Raw genomic sequence first — 25,882 nt, forward strand, 5'->3', positions numbered from 1 at the left:
AACGGCCAAAAAGGCCTCCAATTGATTTCAATGGGAGGCGGAGGCGTTTTTTTCCCGCGAGCGGAAAAAACGACTCACGGGAAAAAGAAGGCACATGACCTATCTTCGGGCGTTTATGCCTCTAACCTCTCATTAACATCACTGGGAGGCAAAGAAAGCGTATTTCGCTGCGTTTTTTGCCCGTGGCGCTCAATGGCCGTGGGCGAAAAACTCTGCCTCAAAATTCCAAACTGAATTTTGAGGCAGATTTTCTGCCTGTAAAAAACTCTGTGTGAACCCAGCCAAACTAAGGTCTCTTGCACACCACCGTTGAGCCACTCGGGCCATTTTTGATGGCATCTGAGTGGCACCATATAGTCTTCATGGACCCATTCCCTTTAGCGGGTGAATCAGGGTCCGTGAAAAATGGTCTGAGTCTCCGATGCGAGGAAGATAGAACATGTCCTATCTTTCCTCGGATCAATGGCGGGACTCGGACAGCACACACGGTCGTGTGCATGAGGCGTACGGGGACAGATACATTTTCCCATGACATTGAATAACTTTGCTTTTTAAGTAACTTTAATTTAAAAACCATGTTTTGCGTTAACTTTTTCTCTTTTCTAGTTTCTCTTTTCCGGATAATTAATGGAACTAACTAGGCACTGGCTAGGCATTCTATACACTATACATCTGGGCAATGAACACCAAATGGGTGCTATAGGGTACTTCCCAGGCATTGTGTGCACTATTAATTTGGGCATAGTAAGACACTTTCTCTGAGGACTCTAAGGCTTTATGGCAGTATAAATATGGCAGTTGGCTGTCCCTCTTTTCTCTCATAGAAACCTGTGAGGTACAGTATAAAAAAAGACACCTGGCATGGAGCAGATGATTTTTTATTTTGCTATAAATAAATATCTAACTATAAATGTGGACCTTTACTGGAATGTCATTTACTGGAAAGCACGGCCAAAAATATACTAATGGGGCATCACACACACTATATTGCTGGGCACGATATAATACCTACATATCTTCATCACCTGTCTTTCAGAAGAAATATAGAAATGGGTGGGAATTGATTTCTGATTATCAGATGTATAAAAAATAGTGCATTTGTTTGAAATATGTAAAAAATCAATGGAGAAACTAACTGGAATAAGATATCACCACTGCCTGTGATGTCCTCTGTGTTTTCTTGATATAAACAGAAAAGGGAGATAGCTGGGGGCTTGCAGATCTTTACAAAATAATGGGAACGCAGCCTAATTGTGTTATGTGGTTCGACAGACGACACAAGATCTCCACTGGCTGTCCATTGCTTACATGTTTGTTTTTACAGCTGTCATAATGACAAAAAAAACTGTTATTCCTGCTGCTCTTTAATTGCCTATGAGTGAGGAATTTCATTCTGATATTCAGGACTATTTAACATTATCAATAGACTGTAATGGTCTAAATTTAGACTAGAATTTTAGACAGCAAAATTATATTGTGTGTTTTAGCAGAAATGGTCTTGTAAGGGCCAGCGAGCCGTGAGCCCCATCGTTTTTCAGTTTGGCGTTGATTTTAAACATTCTTTACATAGTCAAATGATTTTGAGACTCAACAAAGGGTTTTGGATTTTTGTTTGTGCAATCTTATAGAAATCCCAATCTGGCTGTTCTGTGATCATAAGTCATATTTAACATATATTTCTCAAGAAGAATAGGAAGCTATCATGTTCCTAGAAAAGTTTTTCTATCATCTGGCTGAGAATGCAGGTCAGATGTGTATTGAACCACAACTTGGTTGGCCAGTATCATCCCTGCTTTATATGACACAGTATATTTTAGCATTTTTGCTTCTCTGCATTTCGGAAGCCATAACTGATTGTTTCATCGTGAATGCATGAGGCCTTGTTTTATGCAGCAGGATTTGTAGTTTTTTTTTGCCACCATTTGAGGGTACATATATATTACTGTGTAATTTATTAACATTTTATGTGGGGTGAATATAGAAAATTCTATTAAAAATATTTTTTTTAGAGGAGCACAAAAAAACCCTAGCAATTCCGCCATTTTTTTACGTTGTTTACTGTGCAGTACAAATAGCAAGTTGATTTTACGGATTGATATGAATACAACTATAACAAATACGTTTCATTTTGTTTCGTTTTAATACTTTTGTGCAATAAAAACTTTTTTCCTTAAAAAAAGTAATATTTGTGTCACCAGATTCTGAGAGCCATAACTTTTTTGCTTATCCATCGACATAGCATTATGGGAGCATTTTTTCTGCAGGATGAGTGTAGTTTTTATTGGTACCATTTTGGGGTAGGCATAATTTATTGGGGGAATATTTTTTTTCATACAAATTTTGAGAAATTATCCTTTATTCTGCTTTTCAGTACTAAATATTATGTAAACTTTTTTTTTTTAAATATTGTTTGATTGACCCCTTCCCGACCACCCCACATAGATTAACGGGCTGCAGCACTGGTCCTTGTGCCTGCAGCCCGTTAATCTATGTGTGCTCCTAACAGACCACACAGGCATTCCCCGCAGCCCGGCATCTCCCAGTACGGGCTGCTACTAGCCTAAGGCCGGATTTACACGAGCGTGTGCCTTTTGCGCACACAAAAAACACTGCGTTTTGCGCGCGCAAAAGGTACTTAACAGCTCCGTGTGTCAGTCGCGTATGACGCGTGGCTGCGTGATTTAACCGCTTAATGACCGCCGATAAGCCTCTTCACGGCGGTCATTAATGGGCTTTATGCTACAGCGCCGCTATTTCACGTCGCTGCTGTAGAATAAAATAAACAGAGCAGGGAGCTGTCAAATCTCCCTGCTCTCAGCTGCCAGACGTAGCTGAGGGCTGGGAGCGTCCCTGCTCTGCCGTGTGAGATCGATATTAGTATCGATCTCACCCGTTTAACCCCTCAGATGCGGTGCTCAATAGCGAGCACCGCATCTGAGTGGTTTTGGAGAGAGGGAGGGAGCTCCCTCTCATCTCACCGACACCCGCCGAGTGTCTGTGTCTCTGATGGCAGCCAGGGGCCTAATAAAGGCCCCCAGGTCTGCCTGTAATGAATGCCTGCTAGGTCATGCCGCAGGCATGACCTAGCAGATGCCTGTCCGTTTTAAACGGACAGGCAGTAATACACTGCAATACAGAAGTATTGCAGTGTATTATAATGAGGATCGCATAGTGAAGTCCCCTAGTGGGACTAGTATAAAAGTAAAAAAAAGTTGAATAAAGTTAATGAAAAAAAAAAGTGAAAAAGAAAAAATTAAAAACCCACTTTTTCCCCTTACAAACTGCTTTACTATTAAAAAAAACCCACAATAAAGCAAAAAAGTTGCACATATTTGGTATCGCCGCGTCCGTAACGACCCCGACTATAAATCGATTATATTATTTAACCCGCACGGTGAACGCCGTAAAAAATAAAATAAAAAACTATGGAAGAATTGCTGTTTTCTGTTAATCCTGACTTTAAAAAAATGTGATAAAAAGTGATCAAAAAGTCGCATCTTCTCCAAAATGGTACCAATAAAAACTACAAGACGTGTCGCAAAAAACAAGACCTTAAACAGCTATGTCGATGCAAAAATAAAAAAGTTATAGCTCTTCGAATGTGACAATGGAAAAATTTAGAAAATGGCTTGGTCATTAGGGCCCAGAATGCAGGCAGGGGGAAGGGGTTAAAGAGGCTCTGTCACCAGATTTTGCAACCCCTATCTGCTATTGCAGCAGATAGGCGCTGCAATGTAGATTACTGTAACGTTTTTATTTTTTAAAAACGAGCATTTTTGGCCAAGTTATGACCATTTTTGTATTTATGCAAATGAGGCTTGCAAAAGTACAACTGGGCGTGTTGAAAAGTAAAAGTACAACTGGGCGTGTAATATGTGCGTACATCGGGGCGTGTTTACTACTTTTACTAGCTGGGCTTCAGAACGCCCAGCTTCTGGCAGTGCAGACACAAATCGATGTAGCTACTTACCTGCAAACGCTGATGCTGCTGCAGAATCATCTGTAGCCTCTGGTGCCGATGTGTCCTCGCTCGTCTGACACGATGCAGGACCTGTGAGTGACGACACAGCGTGATCTCTCGAGAACACGGCTGTGTCTGCACTGCCAGAAGCTGGGCGTTCTGAAGAGAAGTGGATGATACTTCTCATCAGAACGCCCAGCTAGTAAAAGTAGTAAACACGCCCCGATGTACACACATAATACACGCCCAGTTGTACTTTTACTTTTCAACACGCCCAGTTGTACTTTTGCAAGCCTCATTTGCATAAATACAAAAATGGTCATAACTTGGCCAAAAATGCTCGTTTTTTAAAAATAAAAACGTTACTGTAATCTACATTGCAGCGCCGATCTGCTGCAATAGCAGATAGGGGTTGCAAAATCTGGTGACAGAGCCTCTTTAAGACACTCTGTTTGTATGTTTGTAAACAGAAAAGCACGTGGTGCTTTTCTGTTTTCATTCATACGTTTTACTGTTGTTGCGCGAATCACGCGCGTCACACGGAAGTGACTTCAATGGGTGCGTGATGCGCGAACAACGCACAAATAACTGACATGTCGTGGGTTTTACGCAGCGGACACACGCTGCGTGAAACTCACGGACAGTCTGCACGGCCCCATAGACTAACATAGGTCCGTGCAAGGCGCGAGAAAATCATGCGCGTTGCATAGACGTATATCACGTTCGTCTAAATAAGCCCTTAGTACTGGGGGAAAACATCAGGTCGGATCACAGCGGTGATCCGAACCGATTAACCCCTTTCAATGCGGCAGTCAATAGCTACCGCCACATTTAAGTTGTTATAGCAACATCTGCACCCTGCTACGCAATTGCGGGGGCCCAATTGTTTCGGGGGGGATTGGTATGGCAACCGGAAGCCTAACAAAAACTTCCGGTCTGCCATCTATGGAAGGCGATTACGTCCTGCCAGAGGCAGGACCTAATATGCCTCCTGTCAGTGTGAAACTGACAGGTATAATACCCTGCAATTCATAAGAATTGCAGGGTATTATAACAACAATCCAACAATTGGATCTTCAAGTTACAAAGTTACAAAAAGTTACAAGAAAATTTACAAAAGTAAAATGTCAAAATAATAAAATTTAAAAATCGCCCTTTTTCCCTTATAAAGTCCTTTATTATTAGAAAAAAATGCAAAAAATAAATAAACTATGCATAATTGGTATTGCTGCGTCCGTAACGGCCTGAACTATAAACATATAATGTAATTTATCCCGCACGATGACCGCCATAAAAAAAGTATTTCGGAATCGCTATTTTTAGTCACTTCAGCTCCCAAAAAATTGCATAAATAGGGATCAAAAAGTCGCATGTGCCCAAAAATTGTAACAATAAAATCTACAGTTTGTTCCGCAAAAAACAAGCCCTCACACAGCTTTCCTGAAAGTTGTAGCTCTTAGAATATGGTGACACAAAAACGTAATCATTTTTTTAAATCTGTGATTTTATCGTGCATACACCGTAAAACATAAAAAACCTATATACATATGGTATCGCCGTAATCGCATTGACACCCAGAATAAATTTAATTTGTCATTTATAGCGAACGGTGAACGCCGTAAAAAAAAAGAATAAAAAACAATAAACGTTTTGACGGCCTAATTACACAAAATTCAGCAAAAAACCTATGGGATCAAAATGCTCACTATACCCCTAGACAATTTCTTTTTAGGGCTGTAGTTTCCCAAATGGGGTCACTTCTGGGGGGTGTCCACTGTTTTGTTCCCTCAGGGGCTTTGCAAATGCAACATGACACCTGAAAAGCAATTGAGTAAACTTGAGCTCCAAAAGCCAAATAGTGCTCCTTCCCTTCTGAGCCCTGCTGTGTGTCCAAACAGCCATTTATTATCACATATGGTGTATTGCCAGAATCAGGAGAAATTGCTTTACAAATCTTGGGGCGATTTTTCTTCTTTATTTCTTGTAAAAATTGATAATTTCTAAGTTTTATTGGAAAACATTTAGATTTTCATTTTTACAGACTAATTCCAATAAATTCAGCAAAAAACCTGTGGGGTTAAAATGCTCACTATACCCCTTGATGAATTCCTTGAGGAGTGTAGTTTGCCAAATGGTGTCTTTTTGGGGGTGTTTCCACTGTTTTGGCACAAAACCTCTTCAAACCTGACATGATGCCTAAAATATATTCTAATAAAAAGGAGGCCCCAATATCCACTAGGTGCTCCTTTGCTTCTGAGGTCTTTGCTTCTGTCCATTACCACACTAGGGCCACATGTGGGATATTTATAAAAAAAACTGCAGAATCTGGGCAATAAATATTGAGTTGCGTTTCTCTAGTAAAACCTTTTGTGTTACAGGAAAAAATTGATTAAAATGGATTTTCAGACAAAAAAAAGAAATGAGTAAATTTCCCCTCTACTTTGCTTTAATTCCCGTGAAACACAGAAAGGGTTAAGAAACTTTCTACATGCTGTATTGAATACTTTAAGGGGTGCAGTTTTTAAAATTGGGTGACTTATGGGGGTTTCTAATATATAAGGCCTTCAAAGTCACTTCAGAAATGAACTGGTACCTATAAAAATAGGTTTTGGAAATTTTCTTGAAAATGTGAGAAATTGCTGCTAAAGTTCTAAGCCTTGAAACGTCCTAGAAAAAAAAGGATGTTCAAAAAACGATGCAAACATGTCTTACAAGCAGATACATTTAAATTGAGAAAAATGCACATTTTTGCTAATTTTCTCTAAAGTTTGGTGATTTTCACAAACAAATACTGAATTTATTGATCAAATTTTTCCACTAACGTACAGTACAATATGTCACGAGAAAACAGTCTCAGAATCGCTTGGATAGGTAAAAGCATTCCCAAGTTATTACCACATAAAGTGACACATGTCAGATTTGAAAAAATTGTCTGTGTCCACAAGGCCAAAACAGGCTCAGTCCTGAAGGGGTTAAATGGGGCTTTATTTATTGATCTTAAGTTCCTGTAATTATGCTTTGTATGACGGTATTATTTACGCATCATTATGGCAGTATTACGCTAAATTTTAAATAAAAAATGTTAATAAAAAATTGCTCTTTTCACCTACACACTTTGCCCAAAGGCCTTCATAGACTTTGACTCTTAGGGCATGACCACACGTGGCGGATTTCCTCCGCAACTGTCCGCATCAATGCCGCACAGAATCTGCGTTGCAGATTCTGCTGCGGATCTGCACAAAATGTGCAGTAAATTGATGCGGACTAGCTGCTGCGGACTGCGGTAAAAGTACTTCCCTTCTCCCTATCAGTGCAGGATAGAGAGAAGGGACAGCACTTTCCCTTGTGAAAGTCAAAGAAATTCATACTTACCGCCCGTTGTCTTGGTGACGCGTCCCTCCTTCGGCATCCAGCCCGATCTCCCTGGATAACGCGGCAGTCCATGTGACCGCTGCAGCCTGTTATTAGCCTGTGATTGGCTGCAGCCGTCACTTAGACTGAAACGTCATCCTGGGAGGCCGGACTGGAGACAGAAGCAGGGAGTTCTCGGTAAGTATGAACTTCATTTTTTTTTACAGATACATGTATATTGGGATCGGTAGTCACTGTCCCGGGTGCAGAAACAGTTACTGCCGATCGCTTAACTCTTTCAGCACCCTGGACAGTGACTATTTACAGACGTCTCCTAGCAACGCTCCCGTCATTACGGGAGCCCCATTGACTTCCTCAGTCTGGCTGTAGACCTAGAAATACATAGGTCCAGCCAGAATGAAGAAATGTCAAGTTAAAAAAGCAAGACGGATCCGCAGCACACATAACATGTGCATGACAGCTGCGGACTTCATTGCGGAAATTAGAATCTCCATTGAAGTCAATGGAGAAATTCCGCCATGAGTCCGCCACTGCTCCGCAACAGACAGAGCATGCTGCGGACACCAAATTCCGCTCCGCAGCCTATGCTCCGCAGCGGAATTTTACGCCTCGTCTAAACGAACACTGCTAAATTAAAGTGTAAGTCAATGGACAAACGGCTCCGCTGCGGATTAACGCTGCGGAGTGTCCGCAGCGGAATTTAAGTGAAATTCCGCCACGTGTGAACCCAGCCTTATTGTAGTTTGTAAAAATATCTATATACAATATTTTATGAGGTGACATGAGATCTTTAGCATTCCAAAATATATCTAAAAATTTTCAATTTACAACCTTGGTACTTTGATGTAAATCCACAAACCTCATGAGCAACCTGTATTTCACTTTTCATTTGGAACATGTCATTAATAACCTTACCCTGCCCTACTCTGCTCTTCCCTCACTACAACTTATTAAACCTAAAACAGGAACAGAGGAAAAGGTTTTGTGAGTGACATTTGTTTTTTTCCTGCTGATAGTAGAAGAGTTCCTGCTTGTCCTCTCCCATGTGTAGTCACTTAGTCCTAACTTCTTGTGGCGCTTTCAGCTCGTCCTTCAATCCATAATTAGTCTAAATTCCATATTAACATGATTTTTGTTCCAGTCTCGTCTTGTTATAATCCTCATGGGTGGTTTTCCCTGTATCTTGCTGGTATCAGATTTATAATATTTTCAACAGTTCATCCATTTCCAGGTAAATCATAGAACAAAGCAGGTTTTTCAGGGGTGTTAATATTTTTTTAAAGTATAGTTGTGAACATTTTGCTATCTGGAGTAGTCTGGTGCAAAGACTACATTATTGTGTATTCTTCAATATTCTAATTATTTTCAACAATTTTCAATATAATAATTAATTTGTATCTAAACATCTCTTGGGACAGGAAGCAATTAGTATGTGGCAGTAATTTAGCAGTGGCATTAGTTGTATGGATTATATGACTAGCATTCGTATGTCTTCCCTTTCCACACTGAACTTGTTTTTTTTTTTTCAGTTACTGTACATTTTTGTGCAAGGTTAGGGGCCGTTCACATATGTTCGGCGTCCGCTTCAGTTTACCTCCGGCGTGTTGAAGAAAAGCCGGAGGCAAACTGATGCTAGAACAGATCCCATAGCTTTCTATGGGATCTGTTTTGGCACAGGGGACATCAGTTGTGGTGCCGTATGGCGCCGGACCTCCCTGGGAGCCGGATCCAAAAACTTTACCTGTAGCGTTTTTGGTTCCGGCTCCCAGGGAGGTCTGGCGCCATATCCTATCTATTTCAATTGTGGCTGGATAAACGACGGGTGCTGCCGCATCCACTTTCCGACAGATGTGAGCTAGGAGTGGGGCGGAGCTAGGAGCCGATTCCCCGGGGATTCCGCTCCAGGAGGAGACCCTGACGACTACCCTCCCACCCGTCCCGGATTCAGAGGGACAGTCCCGGATTCCGGGCAGTGTCCCGCTACTCCGTGCAGCCGGGGATATGTCCCGCTGTCAACTGTGTTTGCATCCTCAGGATGCAGACACAGTTGAGCTTACTACTGAAGCAGAGAACGATCAGGTCCCTGCTTCAGAATGAGTTCAGAGCGGAGGAGCAGAGGGAGCTCCTCCGCTTGCCGATAATTCCCTGGGCACAGTGCTACTTTTGGTGCTATGCTCGGGGAAGCCATTGACTTCACTGTCCATATATGGACAGTCAAGAAGTAGAAAAGAGAGCCAGCACTCCAAACAGATGTCGTCAGAAAAGTGGATTTATTCTCCCATCAGTGCAGTACACAGTGCAACGTTTCAGCTGCACCTTTGCTTGACAAAGGCTACATTGAGCAGCTGAAACGTTGCACTGTTTACTGCACTGATGGGAGAATAAATCCACTTTTCTGACAACATCTGTTTGGAGTGCTGCCTCTCTTTTCTACTTCTTGTTTGGACATTGTGGGATTTACAAGTCAGATCCCTGGAGGTCGGCACCCACCTGGGCCCTGGAGGCTTCTTTTGTTATGCTGTGCTGCTCACCCTCTCTTTCATATATGGACAGTGGTGTCAGGGGGTCCTCAGAGGGGGAATCCCCGGCCACACCGTCCGCAATGTTCTGGGCGGGGATTCCTCTGCTAGAGAGACCTTCAGTGGCGCTATCTACAGGGGAAGGGGGTAGCACTATATACATTGGGGGTGGTGCTATGTACAGGGGACCCTATGTGGCACAATCTACATGGGGCGCTGTGTGGCGCCATCTACATGGGGGCTGTGTGACATTATCTAAAGGGGGCACTGTGGCATTATATACAGAGGGCACTGTGGCATTATCTACAGGGGCATATGTGGCACTATGTACAGGGGGTGTGTGGCACTATATACAGGGGGGTGTGGCACTATATACAGAGGGCACTGTGGCATTAGCTACATGGGATGTGTGGCACTATATACAGGGGGTGTGTGGCACTATCTACAGAGGGAACTACGGCTGTTTTGAAGGGGGTGCAGCCGCTCGTACGAGCGCTACTTCCCTCTTCATTCCGGTCACTTTCTCACACTGAATCGCTGACATGTCCGTGTCGGCGATTCAGTGTGAGAAAGTGAGGAAAATGAAGGGGAAGCAGCGCTCGTATGTATTGGCGGGGGTCCCGAGAGTCGGACCCCGACCCACCAGCTATTGCGATAGGCCATCTATGTTTAGTGTCTGGACAACCCCTTTTAAGCCTACCATGTGGCAGGCTTAGATACAGAGCCCCAGCAGACAGTAATTTTATACTGTAAAAGATTACTGTCTGCTGGACCCTGTATCTAAGCCTACCTTAGGCTTAGATACAGGGTCCAATAAACAGTATCACACATGCACTTGGGCCCTGTATCTAAGCCTACCATATGTGTTAGGCTGTGTTCACATCACCGTTGCCCTTCCGTTGAGGGGTTCCATTGGAGGTTTCCGTTAGGTAACCCCTCAACGGAATGGCAAACTGAAACCTCAGCTTCCGTTTCCCTCGCCATTGATCTCCATGGTAATGGAAACGTTGCTAAAGGTACCCGTTTGTCACCGTTGTAACAGGGTCCCGTTGTTCTTGACGTAACCAATAGCGCAGTCAAAACAATGGAACCAATCAATGGTGAGGGTGCCTTTCCGTTGAGGGGTTACTTGACGGAAAGCTCCGACGGAAGGGCAGTGGAGATGTGAACAGGTTCTTACTAATGTTTTTTTTTGTGTTTGTGTTTTTTTACAGGTTTCGGTCGTCGGATTCCATGACTACTTCAATGACAGATATTTTTTATTATCAATAATATGGTTAATAAGGCTTGTGTATTTTTTTTTACTTCAATAAACCTGTTTTTTCTATGTCTTTGTATTTTTTTGAAACTTTTATTACTTCTGCCTTATTAATAGGTGCTGGCTGATTGACAGTGTCCATTACTAAGGCGAGGCTTAGTGTTAGCTGGTGCAGAGGCTAACACTAACCCCCATTATTACCCCGGTACCGACCGCCACCAGGGGTGCCGGGAAGAGCCAGGTACGATCCAGTACCCGACCCTCTGAAGTAATGGTTGGGCACTGGGGCGGCCGCAGGCTGGTATTATTAGGCTGGGAAAGGCCAAACACAGTGGCCCTTCCCACCCTGGTAATGCCAGGCTGCTGCTGCTGTGTTGTATCTGGCTGGTTATGAAAAATGGGGGTATCCAACGTCATTTAAAAAAAAATATAATAATAATTGGAAAGAACGATGTGGGGTTCCCGCATTTTTATAACCAGCCAGATACAACACAGTAGCAGCATTACCAGGGTGGGAAGGGCCACTGTTTTTGGGTTTTCCCAGCCTAATAATACCAGCCTGCGGCCACGCCAGTGCCCAACCATCACTACAGATGGTCGGGTACTGGATCGTACCCGGCACTTCCTTGTGGTGGTTGGTACCAGGGTAATAATGGGGGTTAGCGTTAGCCTCTTCATGTCTAACATTAAAGAGGCTCTGTCACCAGATTTTGCAACCCCTATCTCCTATTGCAGCAGATCGGCGCTGCAATGTAGATAAGAGTAACGTTTTTTGTTTTTTTTTATACGAGCATTTTTGGCCAAGTTATGACCATTTTTATATTTATGCAAATGAGGCTTTCCAAAGAACAACTGGGCGTGTATTGTGTATGTACATCTGGGCGTTTTTACTTATTTTACTTGTGAATAGAAGTGTATGATGCTGACGAATCAGCATCATCCACTTCTCTTCGTTACCACCCAGCTTCTGGCAGTGCACAGACACACAGCGTGTTCTCGAGAGATCACGCTGTGACGTCACTTCCTGCCCCAGGTCCTGCATCGTGTCGGACGAGCGAGGACACATCGGCACCAGAGGCTACAGTTGATTCTGCAGCAGCATCAGCGTTTGCAGGTAAGTAGCTACATCGACTTACCTGCAAACGCCGATGCTGCTGCAGAATCAAATGTAGCCTCTGGTGCCGATGTGTCCTCGCTCGTCCGACATGATGCAGGACCTGGGGCAGGAAGTGACGTCACAGCGTGATCTCTCGAGAACACGCTGTGTGTCTGTGCACTGCCAGAAGCTGGGTGGTAACGAAGAGAAGTGGATGATGCTGATTCGTCAGCATCATACACTTCTATTCACAATGCCCAGCTAGTAAAAGAAGTAAAAACGCCCAGATGTGCACACACAATACACGAACAGTTGTACTTTAACTTTAAACACGCCCAGTTGTACTTTAGAAAGCCTCATTTGCATAAATATAAAAATGGTCATAACTTGGCCAAAAATGTTCGTTTTTAAAAAAAACAAAACTTTACTCTTATCTACATTGCAGCGCCGATCTGCTGCAATAGGAGATAGGGGTTGCAAAATCTGGTGACAGAGCCTCTTTAAGCCCTGCCTTAGTAATGGACATTGTCAATCAGCCAGCAGCTATTACTAAGGAGGTAGTAATAAAGTTAGAAAACTACAAGGACATAGAAAAAATATTTTATTGAAATAAAAATCACACACAATCCTCGTTATCCATATTATTGAGAATAAAAAAGTAGTCCAACAACCCAATCTGTAAAAAAACACAAACACACGAAAAAAATTAGTAACACGTAAAAAAGCAAAGCAATTATTATACTTACCTTTCCTGGGTCCAGCGCTGGAGCTGCAATGTCAGAGAGCTGGGCCGTATATCTAATTCTATCATGTGTGATACTGTCTGCTAAGCCACTGTATCTAATCCTATAATGTGTAATACTGTCTGCTGAGCCACTGTATCTAATCTCATCATGTGTGATACTGTCTGCTGGACCTTATATCTAATTCTATCATGTGCAATACTGACTGCTGAGCCACTGTACCTAATCCTATAATGTGTGATACTGTCTGCTGAGCCACTGTATCTAATCTCGTCATGTGTGATACTGTCTGCTGGACCTTATATCTAATTCTATCATGTGCAATACTGACTGCTGAGCCACTGTACCTAATCCTATAATGTGTGATACTGTCTGCTGAGCCACTGTATCTAATCTCGTCATGTGTGATACTGTCTGCTGGGCCTTAGATCTAATCCTATCATGTGCAATACTCACTGCTGAGCCACTGTATCTAATCCTATAATGTGTGATACTGTCTGCTGAGCCACTGTATCTAATCTCATCATGTGTGATACTGTCTGCTGGGCTTATATCTAATCTCATGTGTGATACTGTCTGCTGGGCTTTATATCTAATCCTATTATGTGTAAAACTGACTGCGGAGCCACTGTATCTAATCTTATCATGTGTGATACTGTCTGCTGGGCCTTATATCTAATCCTATCAAGTAATACTGACTGCTGAGCCACTGTATCTAATCCTATCTTGTGTGATACTGTCTGCTGAGCCACTGTATCTAATCCTATAATGTGTAATACTGTCTCCTGAGCCACTGTATCTAATCTCATCATGTGTGATACTGTCTGCTGGGCCTTATATCTAAGACTTATCATGTGCAATACTGACTGCTGAGCCACTGTATCTAATCCTATAATGTGTGATACTGTCTGCTGACCCACTGTATCTAATCTCATCATGTGTGATACTGTCTGCTGGGTTTATATCTAATCTCATCATGTGTGATACTGTCTGCTGGGCTTTATATCTAATCCTATCATGTGTAAAACTGACTGCTGAGCCCTGTATCTAATCCTATCACGTGTAATACTGACTGCTGAGCCACTGTATCTAATCCTATCTTGTGTGATACTGTCTGCTGGGCCTTATATCTAATCCTATCGTGTAATACTGACTGATGAGCCACTGTATCTAATCCTATCTTGTGTGATACTGTCTGCTGGGCCTTATATCTAATCCTATCATGTGTGATACTGTCTGCTGAGCCACTGTATCTAATCCTATCATGTGTGATACTGTCTGCTGGGCCTTATATCTAATCCTATTATGTAATACTGTCTGCTGAGCCACTGTATCTAATCTCATCATGTGTGATACTGTCTGCTGGGCCTTATATCTAATTCTATCATGTGCAATACTGACTGCTGAGCCACTGTACCTAATCCTATCATGTGTGATACTGTTTGCTGAGCCACTGTATCTAATCCTATCATGTGTGATACTGTCTGCTGGGCCTTATATCTAATCCTATTATGTAATACTGTCTGCTGAGCCACTGTATCTAATCTCATCATGTGTGATACTGTCTGCTGTGCCTTAGATCTAATCCTATCATGTGCAATACTCACTGCTGAGCCACTGTATCTAATCCTATAATGTGTGATACTGCCTGCTGAGCCACTGTATCTAATCTCATCATGTGTGATACTGTTTGCTAGGCCTTATATCTAATCCTATCATGTGCAATACTGACTGCTGACCCACTGTATCTAATCCTATAATGTGTGATACTGTCTGCTGAGCCACTGTATCTAATCTCATCATGTGTGATACTGTCTGCTGGGCTTATATCTAATCTCATCATGTGTGATACTGTCTGCTGGGCTTTATATCTAATCCTATTGTGTGTAAAACTGACTGCTGAGCCACTGTATCTAATCCTATCATGTGTGATACTGTCTGCTGGGCCTTAGATCTAATCCTATCATGTGCAATACTCACTGCTGAGCCACTGTATCTAATCCTATAATGTGTGATACTGCCTGCTGAGCCACTGTATCTAATCTCATCATGTGTGATACTGTTTGCTAGGCCTTATATCTAATCCTATCATGTGCAATACTGACTGCTGACCCACTGTATCTAATCCTATAATGTGTGATACTGTCTGCTGAGCCACTGTATCTAATCTCATCATGTGTGATACTGTCTGCTGGGCTTATATCTAATCTCATGTGTGATACTGTCTGCTGGGCTTTATATCTAATCCTATTATGTGTAAAACTGACTGCGGAGCCACTGTATCTAATCTTATCATGTGTGATACTGTCTGCTGGGCCTTATATCTAATCCTATCAAGTAATACTGACTGCTGAGCCACTGTATCTAATCCTATCTTGTGTGATACTGTCTGCTGAGCCACTGTATCTAATCCTATAATGTGTAATACTGTCTCCTGAGCCACTGTATCTAATCTCATCATGTGTGATACTGTCTGCTGGGCCTTATATCTAAGACCTATCATGTGCAATACTGTCTGCTGACCCACTGTATCTAATCTCATCATGTGTGATACTGTCTGCTGGGTTTATATCTAATCTCATCATGTGTGATACTGTCTGCTGGGCTTTATATCTAATCCTATCATGTGTAAAACTGACTGCTGAGCCCTGTATCTAATCCTATCACGTGTAATACTGACTGCTGAGCCACTGTATCTAATCCTATCTTGTGTGATACTGTCTGATGGGCCTTATATCTAATCCTATCGTGTAATACTGACTGATGAGCCACTGTATCTAATCCTATCTTGTGTGATACTGTCTGCTGGGCCTTATATCTAATCCTATCATGTGTGATACTGTCTGCTGAGCCACTGTATCTAATCCTATCATGTGTGATACTGTCTGCTGGGCCTTATATCTAATCCTATTATGTAATACTGTCTGCTGAGCCACTGTATCTAATCTCATCATGTGTGATACTGTCTGCTGGGCCTTATATCTAATTCTATCATCTGCAATACTGACTGCTGAGCCACTGTACCTAATCCTATCATGTGTGATACTGTTTGCTGAGCCACTGTATCTAATCCTATCATGTGTGATACTGTCTGCTGGGCCTTATATCTAATCCTATTATGTAATACTGTCTGCTGAGCCACTGTATCTAATCTCATCATGTGTGATACTGTCTGCTGGGCCTTAGATCTAATCCTATCATGTGCAATACTCACTGCTGAGCCACTGTATCTAATCCTATAATGTGTGATACTGCCTGCTGAGCCACTGTATCTAATCTCATCATGTGTGATACTGTTTGCTAGGCCTTATATCTAATCCTATCATGTGCAATACTGACTGCTGACCCACTGTATCTAATCCTATAATGTGTGATACTGTCTGCTGAGCCACTGTATCTAATCTCATGTGTGATACTGTCTGCTGGGCTTATATCTAATCTCATCATGTGTGATACTGTCTGCTGGGCTTTATATCTAATCCTAGTGTGTGTAAAACTGACTGCTGAGCCACTGTATCTAATCCTATCATGTGTGATACTGTCTGCTGGGCCTTATATCTAATCCTATCATGTGTGATACTGTCTGCTGAGCCACTGTATCTAATCCTATAATGTGTAATACTGTCTGCTGAGCCACTGTACCTAATCTCATCCTGTGTGAAACTGTCTGCTGGGCCTTATATCTAATCCTATCATGTGCAATACTGACTGCTGAGCCACTGTATCTAATCCTATAATGTGTGATACTGCCTGCTGAGCCACTGTATCTAATCTCATCATGTATGATACTGTCTGCTGGGCCTTACATCTAATCCTATCATGTGCAATACTGACAGCTGAGCCACTGTATCTAATCCTATCATGTGTGATACTGTCTGCTGAGCCACTGTATCTAATCTCATCATGTGTGATACTGTCTGCTGGGTTTATATCTAATCTCATCATGTGTGATACTGTCTGCTGGGCTTTATATCTAATCCTATCATGTGTAAAACTGACTGCTGAGCCCTGTATCTAATCCTATAATGTGTGATACTGTCTGCTGAGCCACTGTATCTAATCTCATCATGTGTGATACTGTCTGCTGGGTTTATATCTAATCTCATCATGTGTGATACTGTCTGCTGGGCTTTATATCTAATCCTATCATGTGTAAAACTGACTGCTGAGCCCTGTATCTAATCCTATCATGTGTAATACTGACTGCTGAGCCACTGTATCTAATCCTATCATGTGTGATACTGTCTGCTGGGCCTTATATCTAATCCTATCGTGTAATACTGACTGATGAGCCACTGTATCTAATCCTATCTTGTGTGATACTGTCTGCTGGGCCTTATATCTAATCCTATCATGTGTGATACTGTCTGCTGAGCCACTGTATCTAATCCTATAATGTGTAATACTGTCTGCTGAGCCACTGTATCTAATTTCATCATGTGTGAAACTGTCTGCTGGGCCTTATATCTAATCCTATCATGTGCAATACTGACTGCTGAGCCACTGTATCTAATCCTATAATGTGTGATACTGCCTGCTGAGCCACTGTATCTAATCTCATCATGTATGATACTGTCTGCTGGGCCTTACATCTAATCCTATCATGTGCAATACTGACAGCTGAGCCACTGTATCTAATCCTATAATGTGTGATACTGTCTGCTGAGCCACTGTATCTAATCTCATCATGTGTGATACTGTCTGCTGGGCCTTATATCTAATCCTATCGTGTGATACTGACTGCTGAGCCACTGTATCTAATCCTATCTTGTGTGATACTGTCTGCTAGGCCTTATGTCTAATCCTATCATGTGTGATACTGTCAGCTGAGCCACTGTATCTAATCCTATCATGTGTGATACTGTCTGCTGGGCCCTATATCTGATCCTATCATGTGTGATACTGTCTGCTGAGCAACTGTATCTAATCCTATCCATAGCTATAGGGTCATAGTGCTATAGATATGCGGTCTCCTATATACACATATACATACAGACACATTTTTTTGGGGGTATATGTATTGGGGCTATTTCCCCTGGTGTTTCAAGACCTTAGTGACGCCCCCGGCTGCTGGTGCTGCATCGTTGGGTCACTTAGGAGGCCCAGCGATGCAGGTGAAAGCTGCGGGCCCTCGGCCATGAGAAGTTTTTTTGGGGGGCCCAAGAAAAACCTTTGCATCGGGCCCATGAGCCTATAGCTATGCCCCTGGTGGTTACCCATAGCAACCAATCAGATTACTGATGGCCAGGAGGAAAGCTGCATTACCAGCTGCAGAGACTCCTCTTGCCCAACTGCAAGCTGATCAAATGAGTCATACTGCTGCTCGAGCTGCTGAGACTCCTCAGCAAACTCGGGCTTTCTCAGCAACATATCAGGCAGGTGGCTCTCAGAAGCGCAGAGACTCCTGCCCGAACCCAGGCCAGAAAGCAAGCTGATAGAGAACATCACAATGTTCAGCGTGCTAATGAGTAAGCTTTCATGCATGATGCGGTTTTCAATTATGATACAACCATAGTCTATGGCCAACTGGTAAAAAAAACTGCAAATGTTGTTAATCAACAGGCTCTGTCACAGTCTTATGACTCCATTTCCTACCAGTTTAGCTGTTAGGTATTTAGGAAGTTAAAATTGAAATAAACAGTGTGTAACTGCAGGGGTATATAGGGCTACTAGCGATTTCCCCAGAAACCAAGAAAATATGAGGCAAGTGGAAATTAAGAAAAAGTTCATGCTGTCTCTTGGTAATGGCGCCAGGATAGTAAGTACAAATGCAATGTGTAAAATGAAATTCTTTATTTATTAGTGCAGACTACGCGTTTCTGGACCAAACCGGTCCTTTCGTCAGGTCAGGTACCCACTACCAGAGAAAAGGCTTCTTGCTGAGTCTTTTGGTACAGGATTCATTTCCAGACTGTACAAACCGTACATAAGACAACATCGCCTCAGAGGAGCGCCACTGTCTCCCCCCTTTTTTCTCCACTTGTCGCATCTACCAAGAAAATATGAGGGCATGGATTAGACTCCTGGGCACCCTTGGCACAAGTCCAATGAACACACAAACAGACAGCCCGACATGTTATACCCAGGCAGCGCCGGGTACTTTTTCTATATTGTATATGTTACGTTTGACATTAAATTTGTACTATGCTGTCTAGTAGTTTTACATAAACTGTGGATATTTCTTACTCCAAAGAAGGAAATATATAATACTACTTTCTTATTTAATTATAATAATTTTGATAATTAAAGCTGAGCAAATAAATTCTACACTAATCAATTTCGTCCCGAATTTCCCAAAAGATTCGGATTACAATAAATTCCAAACTTTTGGCATATTATTCTGCGTCAAGCAGTTGTACAGTGCCGTTCTACATTAGTTTGGATCCAAGTGACAATTTTCTTTCAGATAACTAGAATAAAAAGCCAGCTTCTTCACATTCCAGGACGTTCAGGCACACTATCACTGGCACATGTACTGTAGTCGTGGCAGTGGTGGATAATATATATATTTTTTCTTTAAAAAAATAACACCAAACCTGTTGCTACTCCCCAAAGAGGAATATGGACCACTTGTTAAAAAGCCAATGCTTCTTCCGATACCACGTGTATGTATAAACACAAGCAGGCATCTACCACCAAAAAGGTATAATAATTGGACCGTTTTTTAACTTTTAAAAGCATAAAAAAATCTGACAGTGCAGTGTGTTTTTAATCTGGCAGATTGTTGCCACCGGCTACCATCTGTTTACCCATAGCCATACATGTTGATGTCACTTTGACATTACTAATGCTGTTTTGGCATTAAAGAGCTTGAAAGAGGTTGACTACAGTCCTTAAACTTTTCAGTGCACTTTCGATTTGCGACAAATTTATTCCGCCCTAATCAAATCTGAAGTTCGGTACAACCGAATTGGACCCAAAACTAATTTCGGGAAATTCGCTTATCTCTAATGATAATGTAAATGTTTCTTTTTTTTTTAATCAGTTATTTGGTTGGTGTATACAAGGATCCACATAAACATAGAGCTTGTGATGGTTTTATCAACATTTTGTTAGCCAGTAGTGTGCACTGCTTGATGAGGCCTGCCCTGTGCCCATAAAAAATATATATCATTAGTATGTGTCTCTGTCGAGTTCTGTGGTCACAGGTCAGGCGGAAGGCCCAAGTGACCGCGTGACTGGGGAGGAGGCACAAAACCAGATGACTCCCGGTGAATTATCATGCCTGCCATTATAGAGTCACTTTATTCTTTTTACTGCTTCAGTGTAGAGATATTTATCCATTTAAGCTTGAAAGCTGCATTCTAATATATAGGTACAAAGTGGTCTTTAAGGCTACATTCACACGAGCGTATCAGATTCACGCACGTGAAAAACACGCGTGATCTGTTCCGTGTGTGTTGCGTTATGCATCAGTGGGCTTTGCGAGTCACATACATTTTTCATGCACTCGCAAAGCACATCTTTTTTTTCAATGGAATTGATGCGCAAATCACGCACAGCACACGGATGTGCATCCATGTGCTGTGCGTGATTTTCATGCACCCATTGACTTCAATAGGCACGTAGGTACGTGAAAAACACACCAATATAGGACATGCAGTGAGTTTCACGCAACATTGAATTCAATGATTCAATGATTTTCACACACAGCACACAGACTAATTTTACGCTCGTCTGAATGAGCCCTAATACAGCAATTACCAATCAGTTAGGGCCCGATCAGTTAGGGCAGGTTTCCGGTTTGCCTCTACGAATTTCCCTTTGGCTTCCTCTGGATTTGATGTGGAAATTGTAAACCCTTTCCCGACATTTTCCATAAGTATACGTCATGGAAAGCTAGTGCGTCCTGCAATTTGTATACTTACAACAAATGGATGGCACGGGCTCAGAGTCCGTGCCATCAGCCGCGGGTGTCAGCTGTATGTTACAGCTGACACCCTGCTGTAGTGACGGGGACTGCAGTTAGCTCCAATCCCCGCCATTAACTCCTTAAATGTAGCGGTCAAATGTGACTGTTGCATTTAAGGAGTTTGTAGTCAGCCGGCACCCCAACAAAGCAATCGCCGGTATGCCGATGGCTGAAATGGAAACCGGAGGCCTAACAGTGGTCTCCCTGTCTGCCAATTACGGAAGCCTGCTAGAAGGTTTCCAGTAGTGACGGGAAGATGGTGCGGCCTCAGAAGCTGTGCCCGCATCATCAGCGGCGGGTATCAGCTGTATGATACAGCTGACACCATGCTGTAACATCAGGAACCGGAGCTAGCTCTGATCCCCAACTTTAACCCCTTAGATGCAGTGATCAAAAGCCCAGGGGCGGTGCCTAATGGGCTTGCTGTCAGTTAACAACTGACAGTTCTAATACATTGGACTACATAGGTAGTGCAATGTATTAGACTAGAACTCAGAGAGTTGGACATTCAAGTCCCCTAGTGGGACTAAAAAACAAATGAAAAAAAAGTTTTAACAGATAAAAAAAAGAAAAGTTTTACATAATAAAATAAAACAATTGCCCTTTTTCCCTTTTTCCCTTATCAAGTCCTTAATTTTTGAAAAAATAAATAAACCATACATATTTGGCATCGCCGCATCCTTAGTTTCCAAAATGGAGTCAGTTCTCAGGGGTTTCATTTATTATTTCACATCCGAGCCTCTGTAAGGGTATGTGCACACGTAGTGACCAAAAACGTCTGAAAATCCAGAGCTGTTTTCAAGGGAAAACAGACCCTGCTTTTCAGACGTTTTTTGACCAACTCACATTTTTCGCTGCGTTTTTCGCGCCGTTTTCGCGGCGTTTTTTACGTCCGTTTTTGGAGCTGTTTTCATTGGAGTCTATGAGAAAACAGCTCCAAAAACGTCCAAAGAAGTGTCCTGCACTTCTTTTGACGAGGCTGTATTTTTACGCGTCGTCGTTTGACAGCTGTCAAACGACGACGCGTAAATAACAGGTCGTCTGCACAGTACGTCGGCAAACCCATTCAAATGAATGGGCAGATGTTTGCCGACGTATTGTAGCCCTATTTTCAGACGTAAAACGAGGCATTATACGCCTCGTTTACGTCTGAAAATAGGTCGTGTGAACCCAGCCTAATTTTGAACCAATACCATGTAAATCGCAAAACTAGGCCTCAATTTTTCATGGTACTCTGAATGTCCAGGCAAAAGATTAGGGCCGAATGTAGGGTGTTTCTAAAACTGGGAAACACATCATAATAATTAGAGAGCTGTCTTTTCATGATGGCACAAGCTGGGCACCACATATTGGACACTGAAATGGCATATCCATGGAAAAATTGCCATTTTCACTCTGCACACTAATTTCTGCAAAAAAAATGAAATTTGTAAATTTCACCTCCACTTTGCTTTAAGTCCTGTGAAACGCCTGAAGGATTAGAAAACGTTATAAATGCTGTTTTAAATACTTTGAGGGTGCAGTTTTTAAAATTGGGTAATTTATGGGGCTTTCTAATATATAAGGCCCTCAAAGCCACTTCAGAATTGAACTGGTCGCTAAAAAAATAGGCTTTTGAAATTTTCATGAAAATGTGAGAAATTTCTTCTAAACTTATAAGTCTTGTTGAATCCTATAAAGGTAAAAGAATGTTCAAAAAATGATGCCAACATAAAGTAGACATACGGGAAATGTTAATTAGTAACTTTTTTGTGTGGTATAACTGTCTGTCTTAGGCTGGATTCACACGAACGCAAAAATCACTTGCCAGCTCCGTGTGTCATCTGTGTATGATGCGCGGCTGCGTGATTTTCGCGCAGCCGCCATCATAGAGAAGATTCTTGCCGACGTCAGTCACTGTCCAGGGTGCTGAAAGAGTTAACTGATCGGGAGTAACTCTTTCAGCAACCTCGACAGTGAATTCCGATCACCATATCTAGCAACCTGTTAAAAAAAAAAAGGAGGTTCGTACTTACCGAGAACTTCCCGGCCGTTGCCTTGGTGACGCGTCCTTGGTGACGCGCCTCTCTTGACATCTGGCCCCACCTCCCTGGATGACGCCGCAGTCCATGTGACCGCTGCAGCCTGTGCTTGGCCTGTGATTGGCTGCAGCTGTCACTTGGACTGAATTGTCATCCAGGGAGGTCAGACTGGAGGAAGAAGCCGGGAGTTATCGGTAAGTCAGAACTTTTTTTTTTTTACTCGTTCATGTATATTGGGATCGGAAGTCACTGTCCAGGGTGCTGAAACAGTTTAACTCTTTCTGCACCCTGGACAGTGACTATATCCGGACGTCGCGTACCGGAAATTTTTTTGTCCGGTTCGGCCAAAACGAGTTCGGCCGAACCCGGTGAAGTTCGGTTCGGTTGTCAGGGTTCACTCTTCTCAAAGACACTCCGTTTGGATGTTTGTAAATAGAAAAGCACGTGGTGCTTTTCTGTTTACATTCATCCTTTTGACAGCTCTTGCGCGAATCACGCAGTTCGCATAGAAGTGCTTCCGTGCGGCATGCGTGGTTTTCACGCACCCATTGACTTCAATGGGTGCGTGATGCGTGCAAAACGCCCAAAGAACGGACATGTCGTGACTTTTTTTCAGCGGACTCACGCTGAGGAAAAACCACGGACATGTCTGCACGGCCCCATAGACACATATAGGTCCGTGCAACGCGCGTGCAAATCACGCGCGTTGCACGGATCTTTTTCACGTTCGTCTGAATAAAGCCTTACAAGTAGATCATTTGAATTTAGAAAAATTCTTATTTTTGCAAATTTTCTCAAAATTTTGGTGTTTTTCACAAACAAACACTGAATGTATTGACCAAATTTTACCTCTGACAAAGTACAAAATGTCATGAGAAAACAGCCTCTTTATTGCTCAGATAGGTAAAAGCATTCTAAAGTTATTACCACATAAAGTGAAACATGTCAGATTTGAAAAATGAGGCTCTGTCAGGAAGGTCAAAAGTGGCTGCAGCGGGAAGGGGTTAATGTGCAGATTGTGATCTCAAATACTAAATATGAACTGAATTCTAAACTATTGTCGTTTCAGGTGGTGTGACTAACACAGCACAATACCAGAACAGGCTAATGGTATACGATCCAAAACAGGTGAGCAACAATGTAAAAGACCCATATTCCACAGGGTAAGGCCCCCTGCACACGGCCGTAGCCTGTCTGTGATTACGGCTATGGCCGGCAGCAGACAGTCGTCTGCATTTACAGGCCGTGCTACCATTATAAAGTATGGGAGCACACTCCGTAAAATAAAAAAATAGGATGTCCTATTTTTTACAGAAGCTTTCCACAGCCAGGACGCCTTCCTGTAAATATACCAGAAGGTGGCCGTCGGCCATAGAAATGAATGGGTCCGTAATTACAGATGAAATCTACGTTTGTGTACATGGGGCCTAAGAATGTAAAAGACCCATATTCCACAGGATAATAAAAATATAGGATTTAAAAAATTGTTGATTGAGCTGTTTTTTGTATATTTTTTTTACATTTAATGTGTTTTTATTTTATTTTAAATCACATCATGTTGAAGGTGTGGTGTTTTAAAGGTACTTTTGTGACCATTTTTTTTTTTAAAAGACAGCACTTTTACATCTACAGTATTAGTAACATGCAAATTATGCAAGGAAGAGGGAAAAAACGCTAAAAAATGTCACACAATACATTTTCTTCATGTGTTTTTCCCTGATAGTTAAACACAATACAACCCCATGTGTGACCCTAGCCAAAGTGTTTTCACAGTGTGAATTCTATGTTAATTCCCGCTATATCCTCTTTTTAATGTGTTAATGATAGATTTTTATTGGTGTCAGTAATATGAAGGCATGCTCGCTGCTTTAAATATATGAGGGAACATCACAGCTATGTCTGTTTCCTTTGTTAATTGGATGGTATGCTATTCCAAGCACACATACAGTTAATAATTGAAACTTTTTTAAATGAGGACTGATTCATGTTTGCGCACACACAGCCTCATTTTTTTTTTTTTTTACATTCTGCTGGCATATTGTTTACGGTGGGCTCTGGCAAACCACATCTGCCTGTACCCGCTCTGAATCTCAATTACTCCATCACTGAGCACTGGGGCACGGCTTTAAGCAAGGCCTTTGTGGAGAGTCAATAATGACTGCCATCTGCCACCGAGCACAGAGCTACCTGCTAGCAGACAGGCTGCGGTGACCTCTGCTCCCTATCACTGATTAGTATTCAAACACTGCCGTTTTAGCTGTGACCTTGCTCAAACCCCGGTGCCTCGCTGCTTGTGTAGTGCTTCACCTGGCAGGCATTGCAGTAGAGAAAAAGAATGCTGTAATCAGGGGACAGAAGAATACTTAGCAAATCAGATGCCATTTTTATCCTTCTGCCTTGGGACTTTCTTGCTAACTGTGTAAAATACAATGGTACTTTCTAATTTTCTGTTAGTTATTATGTATTGTGTCCTTCACTAAACACAGAAGAAACCCAAAAATTATTCATGTCATTAATATGCAAGTCATTTAAGGATCATATGGATATAAAAAAAAACACGTTGAGGTGTAAGGAAAGAATTGACAGTACATTTACATTTTCATGTATGCAATAGGCCACTAATAGCCAAGTTAGGCTATGTTCACACAGCATGTTTTTGCATATTTACACTATGTACGTCGGAACATGCTCCCAATGTATTCCCACAATGTGTCCATATTTTTTTCTCTGTATTTAAAAGTGTTATCGACTCTGCTTTTCAATATTCCACAAAAAAAATATATACCACATGGGCAACATGTTTAGTCAGTCAACATCACAAGCTGTTGCAATAATGTATTTGGGGCTACTATGTAAGCCTAGCAGAAAGATGAAGCTGAAACTAGGTTAATAAAGGAATATAACACTTCTTTCATGTTGACTTATAACGTGGTTGAGTAAGGGTATGTTCACACGGGCTATTTTCTGCCGTTTTTTGGGCCGTAAACGTTACGAAAAACG

The 25,882-nt window shown here is 42.2% G+C and overlaps 1 protein-coding gene across 3 annotated transcripts in view; it reads left to right on the forward strand.

Annotated features, from left to right (window-relative positions):
• Positions 1–25,882, forward strand: part of KLHL32 (kelch like family member 32) — a 252,386-nt gene that overhangs the window by 201,277 nt on the left and 25,227 nt on the right. For all 3 annotated transcript variants that reach the window (XR_012883182.1, XM_075862185.1, XM_075862187.1), the window contains one exon: positions 23,952–24,010. Coding sequence is in view for 2 of the 3 variants with exons in the window: in XM_075862185.1 (XP_075718300.1) it covers positions 23,952–24,010 (59 nt within the window). In the remaining variant the exon portion in view is untranslated. The remainder of the gene's footprint in view (positions 1–23,951; positions 24,011–25,882) is intronic.

Source organism: Rhinoderma darwinii, chromosome 4, assembly GCF_050947455.1.
Source record: "Rhinoderma darwinii isolate aRhiDar2 chromosome 4, aRhiDar2.hap1, whole genome shotgun sequence".
In the NCBI taxonomy this organism is placed as follows: Eukaryota; Metazoa; Chordata; class Amphibia; order Anura; family Rhinodermatidae; genus Rhinoderma; species Rhinoderma darwinii.